Source organism: Thunnus albacares, chromosome 24, assembly GCF_914725855.1.
Source record: "Thunnus albacares chromosome 24, fThuAlb1.1, whole genome shotgun sequence".
NCBI classification, from domain to species: domain Eukaryota; kingdom Metazoa; phylum Chordata; class Actinopteri; order Scombriformes; family Scombridae; genus Thunnus; species Thunnus albacares.
In genome coordinates, this window is record NC_058129.1 from 4,493,223 (window position 1) to 4,515,406 (window position 22,184).

Below are 22,184 nucleotides of genomic sequence, written 5' to 3' on the forward strand. Positions count from 1 at the left end.
GTGGTGCTTGAAAGTTTAACCCTTTAGAATTTGCTGTATTGCTGCATAAATATGACCTAAAACGTGATCAGGTCCTAAAACTGGATAGAGACATCATTTAAACAAATGAGACAAAAAATTTATATTTGTTTATTTTATTTATTGAGGAAAATGATCCAATGTTACATATTTGTGTGAGGCAAAAGTATGTGAACCTCTAGGATTAATTCATTGGAAGGGGAAATAAGAGTCAGCTGTTGATCAATGGGATGACAATCAAGTGTGAGTCTGCGAGGCCCTGCCTTATTTAAAGAAGAGAAATCTGGGTCTTCACTATCAAAGTCTGAGCTTCACAACACAGGTATGTTGAAGTTTGTTATGGCTTGAACAAAGGAGATTTCTGAGGACCTTAAAAGAGGAACTCTTGATGCTTAGCAGGCTAGAAACGGTTACAAAACCATTTCTAAAGAGTTTGGACTCCACCAGTTGACTTTCAGGCAGATTGTGTACAAATGGAAGACATTCAACACCAGTGTTATCCTCCTCAGGAGTGGTAGAACAAGAAAGATCACACCAAGAGTAAGGAGGTCACAAGGGACCCCAGGGTAACGTCTAGTAAACTAAAGGCCTCCCTGGGAGTGGCTAATGTCAATGTTCATAAATCCATCATCAGGAGAACATCGAACATCAGTGATGTGTACGGCAGAGTTGCAAGGAGAAAGTCACAACTCTCCAAAAAGAACTTTGTTGCCATCTGTGTTTTTTGTCAACACCACGTGGGTAAGCCAGAGGGCAGTTGGAAAAATGTCCTGTGGACAGATGAGACCAAGATCAAACTTTTTGGCTTGAATGAGAAGCGTTATGTTTGCCGACAAGCAAACACTGCGTCCCAGCATAAGATCCTTATCACATCTATGAAACGTAGTGGTAGTATCAAGGTTTGGCCTGCTTTGCTGCCTCTGAACCAGGACAGCTTGCAGTCATTGAAGGAGCTATACGTTGTGAGTTGTACTAGCACATTCTACAGGAAAGTGTCAAGGTATCCATCTGTGAACTGAAGCTCAACAGAAAGTAGGTCATGCAGTAAGACAGCGACCCTAAACACACAAGTCATTCTACCAAAGAATGGTTAGAGCAGAAGAAAGATAACGTTTTGGAATGGCCAAGTCAATGTCCTGACCTTAATCCTATAGAAATGCTGTGGAATGACCTGAAGCAGGCAGTTCATGCAAAGAATTCCACCAACATTCCCGAGTTGAGACTGTTCTGTAAGGAGGAATGGGCTAAAATTCCTCCAAGCTGATGTGCAGGGCTGATGAACAGGTACCAGAAACGTTTGGTTGGTTATTGCTGCAAAAGGAGGTCACACCAGTTACTGAAAGCAAGGGTTCACATACTTTTGCCTCCCACAAATATGTAAGATTGGATAATTTTCCTCAATAAATAAACAAATAAGTTTAATGTTTTTGTCTAATTAGTTTATTTTGGTTTCCTTTATCTAGTTTTAGGACATATGATCACATTTTAGGTCATATTTATGCAGAAATGGAGAAAATTCTAAAGGGTTCACAAACTTTCAAGCACCACTGTATTATGAGAAAACTTCTTGGCACATATTGGTTACTCCTTTGTCTGTCCATCATCCCTAGAAATGAAGCTAACATGTTTTAAAGTCATGCCATGTGAACTCTTGTCTTCTTAGGAAGGAGATCTCCATGATCATGAAGAGTTCCTACCTACGGGGTCTCAACATGGCCTCCTTCTTCTGTGCTAGCAAGATCATCGTCTTCATCACCTTCACCCTCTACGTTCTTCTTGGGAATACAATCTCAGCCAGCCGTGTGTTTGTGACGGTGTCACTGTATACTGCTGTGAGACTCACCGTCACTCTCTTCTTCCCTAATGCCATCGAGAAGCTGTTTGAGAGCCGTGTCAGCATCCGCAGGATTCAGGTATGGTGCCTGTAAAGATTTCTTAATTTCTAGCTATTCATTTTATTTTTTTATCTTTAAAGGTGGACGCAAATGACCACCACCAAAAAGGCTTAATTCATTAAAAATCAAATACACTTTAAGTCGCAGCAGTATCAGTAGCAGTCAAAAAAAACTCCCCTCTCTTTATTAAAAATGTGGGGAGGGAGAAACATGCAAGTCATCAGACCTTATTCATACTTGGACTTGATGCCTGGCACAGCTTCAGTGCATGCTTAAAGTCTTGCTCGAAAATAATTCCTCCTCTATGCAGTTTACAGAAAGGCACGCCTCTGCAGAATGGTTTGCTACCTCTGTAGTCAGTGTGAAGGCTGATCCAGTGCAGATCAAACTGCAGAACTAGAATATTTACACCCCCATGTTTGTCTGGCAGCTGCTCAATTTAAATTGAAAAGTTAACTTTATTTTTTAATTTCATAGAAACGTTAATGCAGTTTCATTAAGCATATAAAAGCAGATACAAGCCTACAGTGTTTGGCTGTATCCAGTTCTTATGCTGATATCTCAGCACAGGTTGCTTATCTCTCATCATTTAATCCCAAAGCCGCAGTTTGCACATGGCACCATGGTGAACTTGAAGTTCCAGCTTTGTAAAACCACATTTCCCAGTTTTTTTTTTCCTCCTCTCATAAAGATATCATCAGCTTCAAAATGTCATTCGAAACCTGCTAAACTTGCCGTTATGAAACATCATCCAATGATTGAACCCGACGACCGCAGCAATAGACTCATCTAAAAACGCACCTTGATCACTACTGTATCCATGTTATGTAATACCTGAGGAGACGATAGTGTAAATGATTTTACTGTTATATGATAGAGGGATTGATGTGTGAGCCTTTTGACCCTGGCACTGACTCTGTTCTGTTGTTTTATGGTGAAGGAGTTCTTGATGCTGGACGAGATCACAAAAAGCAGCACTGCAGTGGCACAGGATGAGAAGAAAGATTCCTCTGTGGAGATTCAAGACCTGCTCTGCTACTGGGACAAGGTCAGATACCCTGTGCTCACTGGAACAAATACAAGGAATATGCCCAGTGTATCCCATGACATTTTTAAACACACCACACCTCGAAAGTGCCAAAACATCACTAGGACTGTGCAAAATATTATAGCCATCAAACTCAAGCTGCATATGTTGTATTTTCTTAATGCAGAACTCTTTAGCTGTTAAACATGTTTAAATGACTTAACTGTAATGTAGGCTTCCTTAATGCTAGGTGTGCACGTAACCAAAAAAGATTGCACTCTACAGATTTCAGGAGAAAAAGTTTTATTTTCAGTCTTTATGGACAGGTGCATGATTTCTGGATTATTTATCATATCTTTAAATATATTTTCGCACCTCCTACAGAGTCTGGATGCTCCGTCTTTGCAGAACGTCTCGCTCACTGTGAACTCAAGTCAGCTGTTGGCTGTTATTGGACCAGTTGGAGCTGGAAAGGTCAGAGATAATTTCATCTTTTCAGAGTCAGAAGGCAGCTAGAATTGTGACTTGCATCTGACACCCGAATAAGAAAACTGCCGTGTAATAGTTTAGGTAGTTTAATGCGTGCATTTTTTCTCCACCTCATCAGTCGGCTCATGTCTCGCTTTTCTCTGTGCCTGCATGTTCAACCAGTCATCACTGTTGAGCTCCATCCTGGGAGAGCTGCCTACTGAAAAGGGGGTGCTGAAGGTCAAAGGTCAGCTGACCTACGCCGCCCAGCAGCCCTGGGTGTTCCCCGGAACCATTCGCAGTAACATCCTGTTTGGCAAAGAGATGAATCCCCAGAAGTATGAGAGAGTCATCAAAGCCTGCGCTCTAAAGAGGGTAAGAGTGTAATGGTTAATTTAGATGCCTCATTAGCAATACACAGAGTACACATTAGGGGTTGGATAGATAAAGGTTGAAGTCATTACATGTAGAAAAAAGGTCATTAAATACTTTGTTTCAACAGTAAAGAGGATAGGGCAACACATTATTTTATAGCTCTGTAATTGATTAATTATTTCCTGGAAATACATGTCATTGGGTGCAAATGATAGGCAAAATAATGAAAACAGTGTTCAGTTTCTTAAGTGCAATAAATTGCTTGAGAAACCTAGAGTATTTTAGTGGGTGCACAGCAGGTGAAGATGCAGAAATGTTAAATATGTTAAACACATACATACATTTCCAATAAAAATAATAATGGATTAGTATTTAATTGGATTATAATTAGCAAGGAAATTCCTCTCCATCAAAAACTGCCTATTAACTGTAAATGCTTACTAAAGTAAGTCTCAGACCTGTATCTGTTTTCTTTATAACTTGTACAAATGATATGATTCTTTCCATGAGGAAACTAGTAGGAAATCACAGACCTGTAAAATAAAGCATTACTGGGGATAGTAAGGTCATAAGTTGTGAATCTACCATTACAGTGCATGAATAAATACTGGTGTTCATGGGCAAATTGGACTTGTGTTGGTCTGTTAGTCCAGGATAAGTGTGCTGCAGACTAATAAGACAGGAACTGGTTGTGATGCTATATCAATCTGATGGCTTCCTATGTAAACAGGGTCAGCAGTAATTGTTTTCTCAGTGTTTGATAGAGAGCAACAGGCTACATTCCTGAGACAAACAAGTGACACTCAACAGTCTGCTGTCAGAAGCAGTTATAACAGACTTGTTTGTTACAATATGATTGCTAATATTAATATGAATTAATAATAAGATAGGTTTAGAGAATTGATCCAGCATTTGTAGCACACTGATCATATACCCGGTAACTTGATCCACTCTGCTATTTTTACATCAGCGCCCTGGATAACAGAGAGGTTGGCACTTGTGTTTCTGCACAGATGAGTCCGTCAGTATGAGATTTCTCCAACAAGCCGCCACTTTGCCAGATCAAAATTAACAGCAGAAGCCGGGGCACAGCTAAAAAGACAAAATGGAAACCACAATAGCTCTAAAAACACGCTGACTAGGTGCTGCTCATTCATACCCCGGCCAGTTACAGCAGTGATCTGTCGGACAGAAATAAGCATCAGCAGCAGTATCTTTTTGCCTGTAGACTAACTGTATTTGAATGGTAGCGTGATAAACAAAGGGATTCCACAGAGAGGCAGAGGCCTAACTGAAGACAGCTGTAAATGGTTGAAACTTTTCTCATGTGGTTTAGTGGCTTAAAATGCGAGCTCGTTCACTGCTGCTCATTTCGTAGGACTGTGAGATCTCTAAACGCAAGACACTCAGCCGCATGTGTCACTTCATGCTGAGGTGTTCTTCTGTCGCTTTGTTTGGCCAGTTAGAGAACTACTCAGTCTTGGTTTGTAGCACCTAACTGCAGGTCTGAAGATATGAGATGTGTGATGGTGCTGGTCTCTGCTCTCTCAGATGTCTGATTGGTAGAAACACCAGAGGTTGCACTATGGCTACATTTAACTGGCAGTTTCAGTAAGTGGCAGGTTAGATATACTGAGTCCAGTTAATGAGTTACATGTGAGTCCTGTGACTCTGCTTACTTAAAATTGGCTGGTATGAACCTGAATTATCCAAATAAAAAACAGTGAAATAAATTGTTCTGCTCTGACACAGACTAAACATTCTTGTCATCTTTGATCGAACTATTACGGTCACACACACACACACACACACACCATCTGTTTCTTATCTCATAAACCAGATGCATCTTTTTATATGCAGTCATATATAATGTGGCTGATTTCAGAACAGAAATGTGAGTTCACATGCGGTAAGGTATCTGTTATTGTCTGCTTGTGTAATGATTTGACATACCACTTCATCGCCACAAGGGATGAAATGGTCTCAACTCCCCCCCCTTTTTTTTAATAAAAGGTTTCTATGGGGAAAGTAGTGCATGCATTCTTTTTCTTTACATGTTCATACGTGTCAGAGTCACATCACCAGAGGGTCGGCCCTGACGGTCTACCTTTCCAACCCAAAATCTATAAGAGCCTTGGATTGTATTATTGTGTTCTCTTTTCTGTTTGTACTGCAGCAGTTTGTTATATTTGTTAGGCTAATAATTGTGCAGCTAGTCTCTCATATTGGTGGCTTTCAGACCGTATCTTGTCTGCCAAGCTTTTAACCAATCAATGTAGCAGTGTACATATTAATAGATGCACAGTTACGGTGGTAGTGCGTGCCTTAGCTGAAGATCACTGAATAGGAGAGTCCTGGTGGCTCAAAGGTTTGGGATCCTGACAGCGAGCTGGTGTAGTTCTTGGTTTGGGTCGGGTCAGGGACCTCCTCTCTCTCTCCTCATATAATGTCTTGTACTGTCAAACAAATGCCTGGAAAAAGACACTGTAGTTGACCCTGACCTCCCTGTGACAAGGGAAGGATTTACTTTTTCGTATGTTTTGAATACATAAATCTATTGAAACTATTAAAAATATTGTGTATGTATAAAAGTCCAGTGTGGTCACCCCTCTGTATTGATGTTTGTGAGTTCCACAATAACTCTACTCTGCCGTGTGTTTGTGCAGGATCTGGAGCTGCTCCCAGATGGAGATTTGACACTAATCGGGGACAGAGGAGCCACACTCAGCGGGGGACAGAAAGCTCGTGTCAACTTGGCCAGGTAAGAGGGACCGTCCAATCAGACATGTTCTCGATTTGAAATGATATTATTTTTATTGTCAGTGTTACAAAAGAGTGCAGGTGACCTCAAGATAACCATTCTTGATTTATCATACCAATTCATGTTAATAAAAGGAAGTGATACATAAAAAAAACGTTTTTATTAAATTGTGTATTTATGGATTTATACATTAAAGAATTTATAATTAAATAACGTATTACATAATGTACACTAGAGTGAAGTTGAAAATGGATGATGCTGGTTAGTGAATGAAGTCAGTTGTTTTAAAGACTAGTTTGTGTGTTTTCAGGGCTGTGTATCAGGATGCAGATATTTACCTCCTGGATGATCCTTTAAGTGCCGTGGACGCTGAGGTTGGGAGACACCTGTTTGAACAGTGAGTGATTTTAAGACTAACATAGTGTGTCGGGAATAAACTCGTCTCTTCACCGATGTGTGCGACGCATCCAGTTTAAGTCGCTGTGGTTCGATGCCCTCCACACAGTATGCAGATTTTGAGCAGTAGGATAAGGTCACACACACACACGCACATTTATTTGATCTACCAAACAGGAAAATACTGGAGGGTTCCAGTCAACACTTCACCAAGGAATGCTTCAAAGCTGGAACGGAAAGCCTTCGGCATCCGATCACAACAGTAGAAAGTTCTCGGGAAAAAGAGGGCAGGAAATGTATCTGCAATGTTACATAAGCTAGCCTTTTTCCAGAGGTGGAAGAAGTGCTCAGATCCTTTACGTCAGTAGAAGAACCAATACAGCAATGTAAACTTACTCCATTAAGTAAAAGTCCTGCATTAAATGTCCTACTACAGTAAAAGTACATAAGTATTGTCAGTTTGATGTAGTTAAAGTATTGCAGTAAAAGTAGTGGTTTGGTCCCTCTGATTGATATATTATTATATATGACATCATTAGATTATTAATAGTGAAGCATCAGTGTTAGAGCAGCATGTTACTGTTGTAGCTGCTGGAGGTGGAGCTAGTTTACACTACTTTATATACAGTTAGCTAGTTTAGTCCAGTGGTTCCCAACCTAGGGGTCAGGCCCCTCCAAAGGGCCAGCAGATAAATCTGAGGGGTTGTGAGATGATTAATGGGAGAGGAAAGAAGAAAAAACAAAGTTCTGATACACAAATCTGTTTTCAGTTTTTTTTCTCTCATCTTTATTTTTGGTGAAATATTGGATCATTTGAACTTTTTTTTTTTTTTAATGAAAGCATGTGAGAAGTTTAGAGGGAAAAATCACTATTTGGTGGAGCTGTTAACAACTCAGACATGTGACATGTGACCCCGACTACACACTGCTTTTTGTAAGATGTCAAAAGCCAAAAAGGTTGGAAACCACTGGTTTCATCTTTAACAATGTGTTGTATTTTAAAAGCTTGTTATATTATCCATTGTGTCAAATCTTCATCTGAAAAATCACTAAAGCTGTCAAATAAATGTAGTGTAGAGTAGAAAGTACATCAAAATTGTACTTAAGTACAGTACTTGAGTAAATGTACTTAGTTACTTTCCACTGCTGGATTTTTACTTCGTAGAATATATGTGGAGGCCAGCAAAAAGCTAAAAACAATGAGAGATTGGTATCTGCAGTGATATCATAACAGATATCATTAGTTGATAGCATTGTTGTCATTTTTAATTTTCAGTATTTGCAAGTAGAGTTTTTTTGGCACATTGCTTTGCAATCTTTGTTCTCACTGGAGAACAAAGATGAAGGAAAGGTTCTACAAGTGTTAGAACTAAGGCAGGAAGAGGTGCGGTGCTGCTACTGTCACACAGACAATTGAATTTAGCCCTGTACTTCCTGTTTCACTCTTCCCCTTGAGTAATACAGTCCCGTTACATAACAGCAATAATAAGAAATAGGAAGCCACACAGACTCAATAAGTGTATGTGAAAATTGTTTTTTCTTTCTGATTTCTGAACATAAGTTGCTACTCTGTTAATAAGACATATGCATTAGTGAGAAAACCTGACACAATGTGTTCTGTGTGTTCATGTATCAGGTGTATCTGTGACCTGCTGAAGAACAAGCCTCGCATCCTGGTTACCCACCAGCTGCAGTACCTGAAGGCCGCCGACCAGATTGTTGTCCTCAAGGAGGTGGGAGCCTGTAAAATAATCCCTACATACCCAAACACTATTTAAATAAACATGATAAGTTTAAATTATTAGTTATTAAAGTAGGGAGTTTGCATAGGCCTGTTGACAAAGAGCTGATGGTGAGCTTTGATGTTCAGCTGTAGACGCAGCTGCCTGCAGCAGGCCAGAAAGTTTGCCTGCTGATCTCTTGCTAGCTTGGAAAGCGTGCTGTTTCTGAAGTTTTTCCATTTCGTTTTGATTTATTTCTTTTACATAGTAGTTCACACGATGAACATCAAACCATTTTACTGTCTAGGCGTCCTGAAGTGTGTTATAGTGATGACTCACCTGGAATAAAGACCACCAACATTCAGCCTCAGGGAGAAAGAACAGGTGCTATATCACACAATAAAGGCCATATATTAAATGAGGTCATTGTAATTAGGTGAGATGTCAATCTAATCTGATTCAGCTCAGCAGATGATGATCAGTGGATAAGTGACTGATTTGCTTCCTGGTGATAAATCAGTTTCAGTTATATAAACAGAGCAGGTCCAACAGCTGATTTAGAGGAGGATCTCCATATTTTTAAAAAGAAAAACTAATGTCTATGAACATTTGATTTCCTCACTTTTCCTCTAGTGCCATTATATCAGTCCAGAATTTCCACCTATGTATGCAAAATACAAACATCTAATGGGAAGACTGCCTTGAAATATTTTGGACATTCTGTTAGCTTTCCTCTAGCACCCCTATCAGGTCAAATAGTCAACTATGCCCACATAATATCTCAAAATGTAAAACAGGTTGTGTGGAGCACATTTATACCCCCAAGGGAATAAAACCCTTTTAATGAAATTTTCCTGGTTGTCTCCCTCAGGACAAACTTCAGAATTTAAGCCTCCCCAGTATGTTGTTCCTCACAACAACACAATGAACATAGCAGCCTGTACTGGTCACTAGCTACACTGTTATTGTTTCAAGAGGTCAGGACCAGCTTGTCTGTGTAATTATATTTATTAACCATAAACTTGTCAAAGTGTGTGTATACATGATGAGATGGTGTTTGCAGTGATTATATAAATACAAGTGCGGATGTGTGAGGATCTAACTGTGTGTGTTCATGCACATGTCAGGGTCACATGGTGGCGAAGGGGACGTACACGGAGCTGCAGCGGTCTGGAGTTGACTTCGCCTCGCTGCTGAAGAAGGACGAGGAGGAGGAGCAACAGCAGCAGCCTCCTCCAGACGATCTCGCCCGGAGCCGAACTCTTTCCCAGAACTCCGTGCTCTCCCAGGACTCCTCTGCGCAGTCTGTCAAGGATGGAGACCACTTAGCGGTTTGTATTTTATTTCTCCTCTTCCTCTTTGTCTGACCCTCAAACTGCAGATATGAGAAGTGATTATAACATGTCTGTGTTCAGAATAAAATGAAATGTGCTGAGTTCATTTCTCCTGAGGAGGGCAGTATCACTTTATAATAGCGTCTATGACAAGGAACTCTTCAACAGTAACAAAAGACAGTGAAATGTTTCAATTAAAGACGATATAAATGGGATTCAGATTGAGCCTTTATTCCTCTGTATTGACCTAAATCATTACAAATACATGAGGAGCAGACTGGTAAAGTGAAAGAAAGTGAACAGTATTTTCACCATGTGGAGGCTGTGATGTCACTGAAGACTGAACCAGCTGATAGTTTAACATTTGATGGTTTTTGATAGTTTACAGTTGTTTAATGTCACATTTGATCTTATACATCTCACTGGACTACTAAAGTCTGAGCTCACCATTAGCCTACACCTTGCTGCCAACTGAATCGGCATTATGAAACCACTTAATCCTGGTTCAGTTTGTTGGGCTCATTCAATGTTTTCACAATGAAACATCACTCTGGACTGTTCAGGACTGTTTAAGCAACATAAACCATTATTTAACGGAAAGTTAGAGCTGTTCACTCTTTCACTCTCCACACTGCTGCATCACTTACTGTTACACAAGTTGCTGAAAAATGACACTGCCATTTTCTCATTTCATTGGGCAAAATCTAACTCATAAATGGAGTCAGTTGGTCTCTCTTAAATGTTGATCTCCTTTTATAATTCTTGAAATGCGCCTTGCAGTCCCTGTCCATGAGTAAATCCAGTGTTCTCCTCACAGGCAGAGCCAGTGCAGACAGTAGCAGAGGAGAGTCGTGCTCAGGGAACCATCGGTGTCAGCCTGTATGTCAAATACCTGAGAGCTGGAGCCAACATTATGGTTCTGCTGTTTGTGATACTCATCAACATTCTGGCTCAGGTATGCAAAATACTCAAAGTTCAATTAATGCCACTGTTGTATCACTTTTTACATATTAATTTTGTGAGAAAATGTGGACTCAAGTGGTCACATAAAGAGTATAAATCCATAGTTGTTGCTGTCCACTCTTTTTAATTAAAAACATTAATCTCTTGCCTGTGTGTTTTATTTTAGGTGGCGTACATCATGCAGGACTGGTGGCTGGCTTACTGGTGGGTATAAAAACTACAGGAAAAAAAAAAAAGAACAGATGGGACAACACCCAACAAGTTGTACGCTTCACACGTCATCCATTACAATCATGACACGTACAAACTTGGAGGGTATTATCCTGTTTATACCATGGCCACTTCAAAAAACAAAATGCCATCTGTTAAACCAAATTATAAATATTAGTCATTCATTTACACATATAACAAATGTTGATCTCGCTTTTCAGTTTTAAACATCATAATATACTGTGTAGTGAGAGATTTTACTGATTGCTCTCAATCTGAAGAATAGAGAACAGCGCTGCATCCTGCTACATCATATTATTAAATATGCCTTTCGTGTTATGAATCCATCTCTCTCAAATTCAAGAGTCATTTACTTGTTTAAGTTACATTATTGGCAAAGCCAAATTACATGTATTCAATAATTATTTTACAGAAGAAAACAAAATAGATGATCACAAGATGAGACTGGTGATGGTGGTATTTACCTTCAGTTTAATACTGAAGCATTCATTTGGTATTACAGACAAACAGGTGCGCCATAGGTGTCTGCTTAATCCACACCTTCCAACCAATCAGAATATTCAGTGGCCATGGTATACTGTACATTAATCCCTAGTATTGGGATTTACCTCACATGTCACTGCTTTTGCATGATTTTCAAACACATCTGTAACATTGTGACTCATCAGGTCTGACGAGCAGGAGAAGCTGAATGTTAACAGCACCATCATTGAAAACGGAGTAAACGTCACCAAAGAGCTGAATCTAGACTTCTACCTGGGTGTTTATGGAGGTAACACCTATTCTGCTCCACATGTCCCCTGCACTGTATGCGCTGTATGCTACTTCAACAGTGTAAATGTTGTGCTGCTTGTTTTACAGGTTTGACTGCAGCCACCATCATTTTTGGCTTTATGAGGAATTTGCTCCTGTTTAACGTGCTGGTGAGATGTGCACAGTCCCTGCACAACCGCATGTTCAACTCCATACTCTGCACTCATGTGCGCTTTTTTGACATCAATCCTATCGGTAAGTAAAGTTTAAGCATTACCTTTAGCTGATCAGCATATATTCATGTGTTCTGAGTCTTTGTTTGTTTGAGTTGCTTCCCTGATACGAGTTACATGTATTTGAAAAACAGAGTCTATCATTGATTTCCAATTAGAAATATAAACTGTATTTCTCTTTTGTTACTAGTGCTTCTTCCAAATTGTTTTTAGTTTTGCTATTTCAGCGTTAACAAACTATGTGTGGAAAATACATTATGGAGCAATTTATGATATCAGAATATTCTCCAAAGACACAGAATGTTAAGATGGTTCAAGTTTTAAGTTCCATAGTTTGATATGTCTCTTGTCTCACCTCAGGAAGAGTTTTAAACAGGTTTTCGAAGGACATCGGCCAGCTGGACTCCAACATGCCGTGGACCTTTGTGGACTTTATTCAGGTGGGGACAGATATCACAGCAATGACACAGCAGCTCATAAAAGCTTCCACACTGAAGCTGGAGAGTTAGTGAAGCTCAACTATCATTATATGTATTTATGTTTGTGACCATATAAAAAATGAGATCACTGCTGCCACTCAGAGTCTGGTGTCTGATGTGGTTTCTGACTCCATAATCTAAAGATGTACAGAATGATGAGCCGCTTTCCAGCAGTAACATCATTCCCTCTTGTGCACCAGCTGCCAAATATCATACCAGCATTGTGGCTCTCTGTAAGACACACTGCTGTCTGAATGACAAAAAGCCATCACTTCACTACACAGATGAAGCCAGTAATGTTACGTTTCATGTCTGAAAAGGCCTCAAGATCTGGTTTGTCATGTTAAATGTATATTTTTCTGTGAGCAGGTGTTCCTGCAGATTCTTGGGGTGATTGCCGTGGCAGCATCAGTGATCCCCTGGATCCTCATCCCTGTGCTCCCCCTCCTCCTCTTCTTCATCTACCTCCGTCGCTACTTCCTGCGGACCTCCAGAGACATCAAACGTCTGGAGTCCACCAGTGAGTATCCCACAATGCAACAGTGTGTGTACCTGTACAGTATGTAGGCATTTGTGGAGACTTCAGCGACTGTACTGTTGATTCTTATCAGCAATAGAAACTGTAAACCCATTAGCGGCTTCTGACACGTCTCATCTCCATCTGTGTCGTCTTCCCTGCAGCTCGGAGTCCAGTCTTCTCCCACCTGTCTTCGTCTCTTCAGGGCCTGTGGACAATCCGAGCCTTCGGAGCAGAGGAGCGCTTCCAGAAAACCTTCGATGCCCATCAGGACCTGCACTCAGGTTGTCAGCATCAACACTTTGAGACTCACTGTTCAGCATCCAGCTTAGGAAAAGGACTGTTAAAGGATTTATAGAAACCAACAATCAATATGACACTTCAGTGTTCCATTAACACATTACTTCCTTGTTTTGAACAGAGGCCTGGTTCCTGTTCCTGACCACGTCTCGCTGGTTCGCTGTCCGCCTCGACGGCATCTGCTCCATTTTTGTTACCATCACCACATTTGGCTGCCTGCTGCTCAGAGACCGTGAGGAGGAGCTTTTATCTTTTAATGTTGAACACTGACTTTACACAGCTGTCCACCACAGTGTCTTATCTTGATATCACCACCAGGGGACACCAGAGTCTCATTTATTTCATAGTGCCAGACTATGTGAGGTGCTTGAGGGGTCAGCAGATGTTGACTGAAGATTTGACTGCATATCTTTTTAAAATATCAAATGTCTTTTTCCTGTCAGAGCTGGATGCTGGTTCTGTGGGTTTGGCTCTGACATACTCTGTCACGCTGATGGGTATGTTCCAGTGGGGCGTCAGGCAGAGTGCTGAGGTGGAGAACATGGTAAGATTTTGTCTTTGATTTTTATGGTGATATTTTATGGGATGTGTGTAATTTACTTAATTGAGTGAGTCTTGACTATTCAGATCTTTAGGCTTTGGATCACATTCAGGTGCATAAATCGTCCAAAAATGTTATTCATAGTTCCATTATATCTGTCATAACAGACATTCTCTGACACAAAACTCACCATTCATCCCTCAGAACAAATGTTTAAGAGGGAAAAGCAGAAGCATGAAGTAAAAATAAAACGGGAAAGAAATGCACACAAATAAACTCATTCAACCTCAGTGCTGAGACACACTGGTTCTTTAATTATCTTACATTAAACTAATCATTACATATACTGTCCTTACATAGACACATCTATTCACACATTTAAAAATTAAATACAAAGGGTGGGTTTGCCAGTTTTATGCACAGTAGAGCTGCAACAATCAGTCGATTAATCAATTAGTTGAGCAACAGAAAATTAATTGGCAACACTTTTGATAATCTAATAATTTCTTAAGCAAAAATTGAAAAAAAATATCACTGATCACTTCCAGCTTTATAGTTTCTGGTTTCATACTCTTCTGTGATAATAAACTGATCTTTGGGTTTTAGACTGTTGGTCAGATGAAACAAGACATTTTTAAAAGTCACCATGGGCTGTAGCACGTTGGACATTTTTCAAAATTTGCTGACATTTTACAGACTACATGAATTAATTGAAAAAATAATTGATGAATTCATCTAATGAGAGTAATCGATAGTTGCAGCGTACACTGTATGATGAGATGATCTCAAAGTTTAATTGAATTGTCATATTTATACATCACAGTCCTGTTAAACTCTTCAGATAAAAATGTTGTCAAGTGTGTTTGACCTCCAGGTTACAGTCTGGAGCTGAGCTGGTGTCAACTGTACTATACAAATGTGTCTACTGCATTTCTACTGTCCTCAGATGACATCAGTGGAGCGAGTGGTAGAGTACACTGAGCTGGAGAGTGAAGCACCCTGGGAAACCCAGAAGCGTCCTCCTCCTGACTGGCCCAGCAAAGGCCTGGTGACCTTTGACCAGGTCAGCTTCTCCTACAGCGCTGATGGACCGAAGGTGCTGCATAACCTGAAAGCAATGTTCCGACCCAAAGAAAAGGTCAGCCATGTTTGTCTTCAGAAGACGTAATAGTGTTCATTTGACATAATGTCAAGCCTATGCTGATGATGTTCTCTCCTGTGTGTCAGGTTGGCATTGTGGGTAGGACAGGTGCAGGGAAAAGCTCCCTGGTCTCAGCTCTGTTCCGCCTGGCAGAGCCACAGGGAAAGATCTACATCGACGGTGTTCTGACCTCTGAGATCGGCCTCCATGACCTGCGCCAGAAGATGTCCATCATTCCTCAGGTAAACATCAGCTGACTGTGCTCAAACTGAGAGCACAGGATTTGTGCCATGACCAGACTCGCAGCCCAGATCATTTCAGACTTCTTAGTTTACATTCTTGGTTACAGTCTGCTTGTTTATCCCATGATATGATCTTTATTGACGATTTGAGTTTATTTTGGAGTCGCTCACCCTTTCATAACAGTGATGGCATTCACCCCAGGTGCATCTGGCGTGCGTGCCCTCATAGCCAATATAGTTCAAATCACACCAGGCAGTTGATAGTGTGATACCCAGACTTTTTCATGGTCCAATTCTGCTCCATATGCCAACTCCTCCCTTCAATCTACCCTGTCAAAATTAGGCTAATATATAGAGGCTTTCAGATATGCAATCTTAATGTTTGTAGCCTCACTCCTAAACTAGATGAAATTAAGCTGCTCCTGGTGGACTCAACAGCACATATACTGGCTATTTCTGAATCATGGTTAACCCCTTGTATCCCCAGTACTTTCCTTTATATTGAGAATTATCACTCTATCGCACAGATAAGCCTGGTGGTGGAATTGCAATCTATGAGACACAAAAATATAACCACAGATTTTGTGAAATCAAAACATTGTCTGAGTCCTTCTTCCTAGTAACAAATAAATATGCAACCAGTTATTGTCACCTCCAAACCTCCACATGTGAGTTCAGCCCTGTATCTGTTACAGCTTAGTGATGCTTTTTAAGTCTGTACAAATGAAGCAATGTATTATACTGGGTGACATGAACTGTAAACTGTGACTGAAATGATAAGTCCTCTAAACCTTTCAAAGTCTGTGCTACAAAGCTGTGTGTTTATCAGTTAATCACAGACCCAACTAGAATTGGAAATACAAAATGTTCAGTTTTGGATCTTATATTCACAAATCAACCTACAATATATTGATTGTCTGCTGTCGTCCATACAGCATCCTCTTGTATTTGCTATCAGGAAAACAATAAAGACACCACACGTAACTTGTAGAATTCCAAAATCTAAATTGCATGCATTTCACACACAAATCAGGCTAATTGATTGGAGTGATGAATTATCACTAGATAAACCTAAGCTATTGTTTCTAAGGTATTCATTTGTACTATCGACTATATTATTGACTTCTCTCCTCTTCACTTGGTTCTATTTTTCCAAGACATAACTACATGAAAGTAAGTAGAATAAATGAATTAAACCCAATACCTACCTCATTTTTCTGTACATACACTAAAATCCCATATCATATTAGAAATTCTCCCTCCTTTTTACAATTTAAACATTTACACAAATATTTCCTTGTGAACAAAAACTGCTTGTATTTTTTTGCTAAATGCTGTATTCTTTTATTGACAATTCACTCTTAAAAATAGATATGTTTCAGCCCATATATATGAAGAATATTCTTTGTTTAACTTTTATTCTCTTCCCGTCTTATTTTTGTAATTCTCTTGTCTTCACTGTTGGATGCCAGGAAACTTGCTGGAAAACATTTTCTAAATAGTCAGGCTCACAACTGGTTATGTTCTACATTATTCTGCTGTTTGTTCCTGCTAGAAATCAAATGAAATGTGCTGTTTGACCAGCACAGTATGTGGAAATGACTGAGACTGAATATGTAGACCCAAAACAAACTGGTATTTTGATCCTTTACAGACAAACGGCTCTTTGTTCTGTAGCAGCAAATCAGCCATCAAAGCAGGAAGGTCTCGTGGTATTTTTTGGTATTTTTTTCCCTATAAATTGTGGATTAGGTTGCTTTGTGGTGTCGGGCTAGAAAGAACTGACAAGCTTTTGAAAGTGGATTATCCATCACAGGAGACAAATCTTACAAAGCTTTATTTTGGCCACTTAATGATTTTAATGTGCTCAAGTGCTTGTTGACACTCTTTAAAGTCTACAGGGATTAATCAGAAATATGTCACCTCAACCTCTAAAAATACTTAAATAGTTTCTGATGTAGACTTTAATTCATTTTTTCAAGTAGAGTAACCTCTGATGTTTCCCTCCTGTTCTCCAGGACCCGGTGCTGTTTACTGGCTCTATGAGGAAGAACCTGGACCCTTTCAACCAACACACAGATGAAGAACTGTGGAACGCTCTGCAAGAGGTCAGTCACACCGTTATCTAGAACAATACCCCTCCTCACACCTTGTAAAAGACGAGCTAAAGCAGTAAAGACAACTTCAGTGACTTGAGTGATGAGGCAAAATTGAAAATGTAATAATTAGGATAAAAAATAGAAAAGTGAAGAAAAAAATGCAGCAGGATGTTGACTAAAGTTCCCAACTGAGCAGCAGTCTGAAATCTAACATCTTCCACTCACATGTCTGTTTTTATTGATACCTGGAGCCTCAAAATGCTGACTGGCTAATTTCCAAGAGAGCACCAATACAGAACATTAGGGACGAATGATCTGAATAAACTCCCCTCTTCATGACAGGGTATTTAATGTAGTACTACAATTAGGTAGTAAAATGTAGACAATAGAAATAAAATAAAACAACCATAGTAATAAAACAGATGAGACCTGTTGTGTAATAAACAGTTTAGAGAAGTCAAGCCTCAAATCTTCAGGCAGAGAGTGCAAAAGCCCGGTCACCTTTAGATTTGAGCCGGGATTTACAGGAACAGCTAGAAGGGCCTTACCTGAAGATCTGAGCCTGAAGATCTGAGGGAGTAATAACTCAGCAATGTAGCATGGAGCTAAGCCATGAGGTGCTTTAAAAGTTGTCAGTAAAACGTCAACATCAATTGTAAAACTGACTGGTAACCAGTGAAGAGAGGCTCTAACAGGAGTGATATGATCTTGTCTCCTGGTATTTGTTAGAAGCCGAGCAGCTGCATTTTGTACCAGCTTGAAAGCATAAGATCGTTTTTTTTTAGCTTAATTCTGAATCCAGTGAATTACAATAATCCAACTGAGATGATATAAAAGTATGAGAACATGTTCTAGAATCAAACCAAAAACTGTTTATGGATAAAACAACCAGAAAAGACTGTCTGTTTTGGTTAAAACAGTAACTTAAATGCCTCACAAATCAATGTAGTCACACTGATGCAAAAAAACTTATCTGTAATAAAGAAGACCTGCTCATTGATTTTTATTATCGCCCTAACAATAGCATGACTAGTCTGCCCCACAATGTTTCAGTCCTCACAGTCCTGTCATTCTGTAAGCTGCAGTTTGTCGTGTCATGGCATGGAGCAGTAGACTTCTGTACTAATAACATGAATCCCTGTCTCCGTGTTCCCTGCAGGTCCAGCTGAAGAGCGTGGTGGAGGAGCTGCCTGGGAAGCTGGAGACGGTTCTGGCTGAGTCGGGCTCCAACTTCAGCGTGGGCCAGAGGCAGCTGGTGTGTCTGGCCAGAGCCATCCTGAGGAAGAACCGCATCCTCATCATCGATGAGGCCACAGCCAACGTGGACCCCAGGTACCACCTACACAGCTCTCCTCATTGGCAGCAATTGTAGGGAATACTCTTGTCGATTAGTTTTCCATCCTTGAAGGGAAATTTGACACGTTCTGCATCTAAAATCATGGCCTGTACCAAACAGTCAGGTTCATAACAAGTACCATTGTTCCAAAACCTGTTTACTTAGTGTTCCTGGAGGAAAAGAGTATATCCACTAGGCACCAGATCCAAGCTGAATCACCCTTAGCTGACCCTGGAATATCATCCTCAAGAACTTCTGATTTTGCACATTAGTATAGTGGTGACACTCAAGGAGGTTAATATACTGTATATTGTTAACGTGAAGATCATAGCAGAAAATCCAGCAGTGGCAAAGCTCCGTTTCTTTCTCTTTGAAGCTATTCTGCCTGTAAGAAAATGGAGGTATTTTTATTTGGGAGTGCTAAAATTCATGAAAATATCCAGATAGTCCATCTTCTGTAAACTCAGTATGTTCTAAATTCAAAAGATCACGCTACCAGGAAATGCTGTTTTCTTATGAAAGACTTTATTCATGTAATTGTGTGTGTCATTAATGTGTGCTCTGTGTCTGCAGGACAGATGAGCTGATCCAGAAAACCATACGAGACAAGTTCAGAGAATGCACCGTGTTGACCATCGCTCATCGTCTCAACACCATCATAGACAGCGACCGGATACTGGTGAGTCCTCTTCACTTCACTGATACCAGCAAACAGTACTTACAGAACTTCTTAGAGCACAGGATTCACACTCAGCAGTCAGTTTATTAGGTACACTAGGTTTTCTGCAGAGTGCTGGAGGAGTAGAGCTCACATGGCTCAGAGTGTCATTGAGTATTAGCTGCTCAGTACTGAAGTGGAGATGGAAAGTGGTAACCAGTGGTTTTATATGGAGTTGTGTGCTGGAACTATCTACAGTCAAGTCACAGCAGCTACAATGTTCACACTTTGACCACAGTTTTGTGTTTTGAACTTTTCCAAAACATTTCATCCCTTACCTTCAATAAGATCTGAAATTGTTTCACTATTACTGATGGGTAAGTGCACTCTGCTGTACCTGTAAACACCTCCACAGTGCTGTCACATTACAACTATTTTGTCAGGTCTGCCCACATATGTAAAAACAACAATTAGTGGTTTTATATGAAGTTGTGTATTGGAACTATGTCTTGATGAACAGCAGCAGTGCTTGTCTTTAGCATCATGGAGTCTCGTCACATTGAGCCTGAACAAAGACTCCAAAACCACAATGACATATCTGGCAACCCACGTTTGTGGGACACTCTGCACTCTAACACTGGGCAGATGTTGTTCATCAAGAAGTAGTTGAAGCACAAAACTGTTCTCCCTTTTGTTTATGGGTTAAACAAAATTATAATGTGTCAATTAGTGATTTTTTAGGTTAGTGTGTTTTTTTCACCCTGGACAGAGCCAGGCTCACCGTCTCCTTGCCTCCAGTTTTTATGCTAAGCTAATCCAGCCATGTCCTGACTGCAGCTCCCTATTTAACACACAGACAGAGTGATATCAGTACTTAGGTTGAAAACAAAGCACTAAAGTGTATTTTCCAAAATGCTGAACTATTCCTTAAACTCAAGTGTTTAGGCTGCAAGACAGAAGGTAGTCTTACACTACTGACTGTCAGTGACACTACTGCCAGCACTCAGCTGTCCTCACAGTCTTTATTACATTTCACACTATTTCACACTGGCCTAACACAAAGCTGAACAGCAGTTGTTTGAGGGGTGGTCAGTAGTGCGCTCCGTCGCACCTGTGAATTTAGTTTTAGCTGCCATCCAGCAGTGGAACTTGTCACCTTGTAGCACTGATGTAACTGTGTAGTCCAGGTGTGGTCAGTTCACTCTGACATCTGCTGACTGACACAGCACACTGAGTCTCACACATTACTGTGGTGCACTACAAACTGATCAACAGCCCACAAGAAACTCTCTTCAACCATGTTTTAACGAGCTGACAATGGATTAGTTTTATTACAGTCTTCAGATATTATTGCATGTATTAGCTCAACTAATTACTAGTTGTTCAACAGGTTTTAGTGTCCTCTGGCAGCATTTCTCTTTCAGCCAGGAAAGAGGAGATGGGATGTCAGTATAGTGGCTGTTGAACAACTAGTAATTAGTTGAGCTAATACATGCAATAATATCTGAAGACTGTAATAAAACTAATCCATTGTCAGCTCGTTAAAACATGGTTGAAGAGAGTTTCTTGTGGGCTGTTGATCAGTTTGTAGTGCACCACAGTAATGTGTGAGACTCAGTGTGCTGTGTCAGTCAGCAGATGTCAGAGTGAACTGACCACACCTGGACTACACAGTTACATCAGTGCTACAAGGTGACAAGTTCCACTGCTAAATGGCAGCTAAAACTAAATTCACAGGTGCGACGGAGCGCACTACTGACCACCCCTCAAACAACTGCTGTTCAGCTTTGTGTTAGGCCAGTGTGAAATAGTGTGAAATGTAATAAAGACTGTGAGGACAGCTGAGTGCTGGCAGTAGTGTCACTGACAGTCAGCAGTGTAAGACTACCTTCTGTCTTGCAGCCTAAACACTTGAGTTTAAGGAATAGTTCAGCATTTTGGAAAATACACTTTAGTGCTTTGTTTTCAACCTAAGTACTGATATCACTCTGTTTGTGTGTTAAATAGGGAGCTGCAGTCAGGATTGGCTTAGCATAAAAACTGGAGGCAAGGAGATGGTGAGCCTGGCTCTGTCCAGGGTGAAAAAAACACACTAACCTAAAAAAATCACTAATTGACACATTATAATTTTGTTTAACCCATAAACAAAAGGGAGAACAGTTTTGTGCTTCAACTACTTCTTGATGAACAACATCTGCCCAGTGTTAGAGTGCAGAGTGTCAGATATGGTCAGTGAGGTTTTAGTATGAGTCTTTGTACAGACACGGTTATCTCACTGTGACCAGACTCCACGATGCTGCATCTAGCTGCTGTTCATCAAAATAGTTCCAACACACAACTCCATTTAAAACCACTAACTGTTGCTCTTATGTTTGTGCACAGATCAAACAAACTAGATATAATGTGACATCACTGTAAGAGGGGGGGTTAACAGATCCGATTGGAGGTTAGGGATGAAATGTTTTGGAAAAGCTCAAACACACAAAACTGAGCTGTGACTTGACTTGGCTGGACTTGGTTTTGTCTCCAGGTTCTAGATGCAGGGAGAATCCACGCCTATGATGAGCCTTACACCCTGCTCCAAGATCAAGACGGCATCTTTTATAAAATGGTGCGGCAAACTGGCAAGCAGGAGGCAGCCGCTCTACTAGAGGCAGCTAAACAGGTGGGTGTTACTCTTAAAAACTCTTTACACA

General features: G+C 40.3%; 1 protein-coding gene across 1 annotated transcript in view; it reads left to right on the forward strand.

The window, feature by feature from the left end:
• Positions 1 to 22,184, forward strand: part of abcc4 (ATP-binding cassette, sub-family C (CFTR/MRP), member 4) — a 34,911-nt gene that overhangs the window by 11,332 nt on the left and 1,395 nt on the right. Inside the window, exons 8-30 of the mRNA XM_044344452.1 lie at positions 1,682 to 1,931; positions 2,854 to 2,961; positions 3,325 to 3,414; positions 3,592 to 3,783; positions 6,450 to 6,544; positions 6,855 to 6,941; positions 8,577 to 8,673; positions 9,789 to 9,992; positions 10,813 to 10,950; positions 11,125 to 11,162; positions 11,858 to 11,961; positions 12,051 to 12,197; positions 12,536 to 12,615; positions 13,024 to 13,174; positions 13,336 to 13,455; positions 13,593 to 13,703; positions 13,915 to 14,015; positions 14,959 to 15,150; positions 15,240 to 15,395; positions 17,414 to 17,503; positions 18,654 to 18,826; positions 19,404 to 19,509; positions 22,019 to 22,153. Of these exons, the coding sequence (XP_044200387.1) occupies positions 1,682 to 1,931; positions 2,854 to 2,961; positions 3,325 to 3,414; positions 3,592 to 3,783; positions 6,450 to 6,544; positions 6,855 to 6,941; positions 8,577 to 8,673; positions 9,789 to 9,992; positions 10,813 to 10,950; positions 11,125 to 11,162; positions 11,858 to 11,961; positions 12,051 to 12,197; positions 12,536 to 12,615; positions 13,024 to 13,174; positions 13,336 to 13,455; positions 13,593 to 13,703; positions 13,915 to 14,015; positions 14,959 to 15,150; positions 15,240 to 15,395; positions 17,414 to 17,503; positions 18,654 to 18,826; positions 19,404 to 19,509; positions 22,019 to 22,153 (2,965 nt within the window). The remainder of the gene's footprint in view (positions 1 to 1,681; positions 1,932 to 2,853; positions 2,962 to 3,324; positions 3,415 to 3,591; positions 3,784 to 6,449; positions 6,545 to 6,854; positions 6,942 to 8,576; positions 8,674 to 9,788; positions 9,993 to 10,812; positions 10,951 to 11,124; positions 11,163 to 11,857; positions 11,962 to 12,050; positions 12,198 to 12,535; positions 12,616 to 13,023; positions 13,175 to 13,335; positions 13,456 to 13,592; positions 13,704 to 13,914; positions 14,016 to 14,958; positions 15,151 to 15,239; positions 15,396 to 17,413; positions 17,504 to 18,653; positions 18,827 to 19,403; positions 19,510 to 22,018; positions 22,154 to 22,184) is intronic.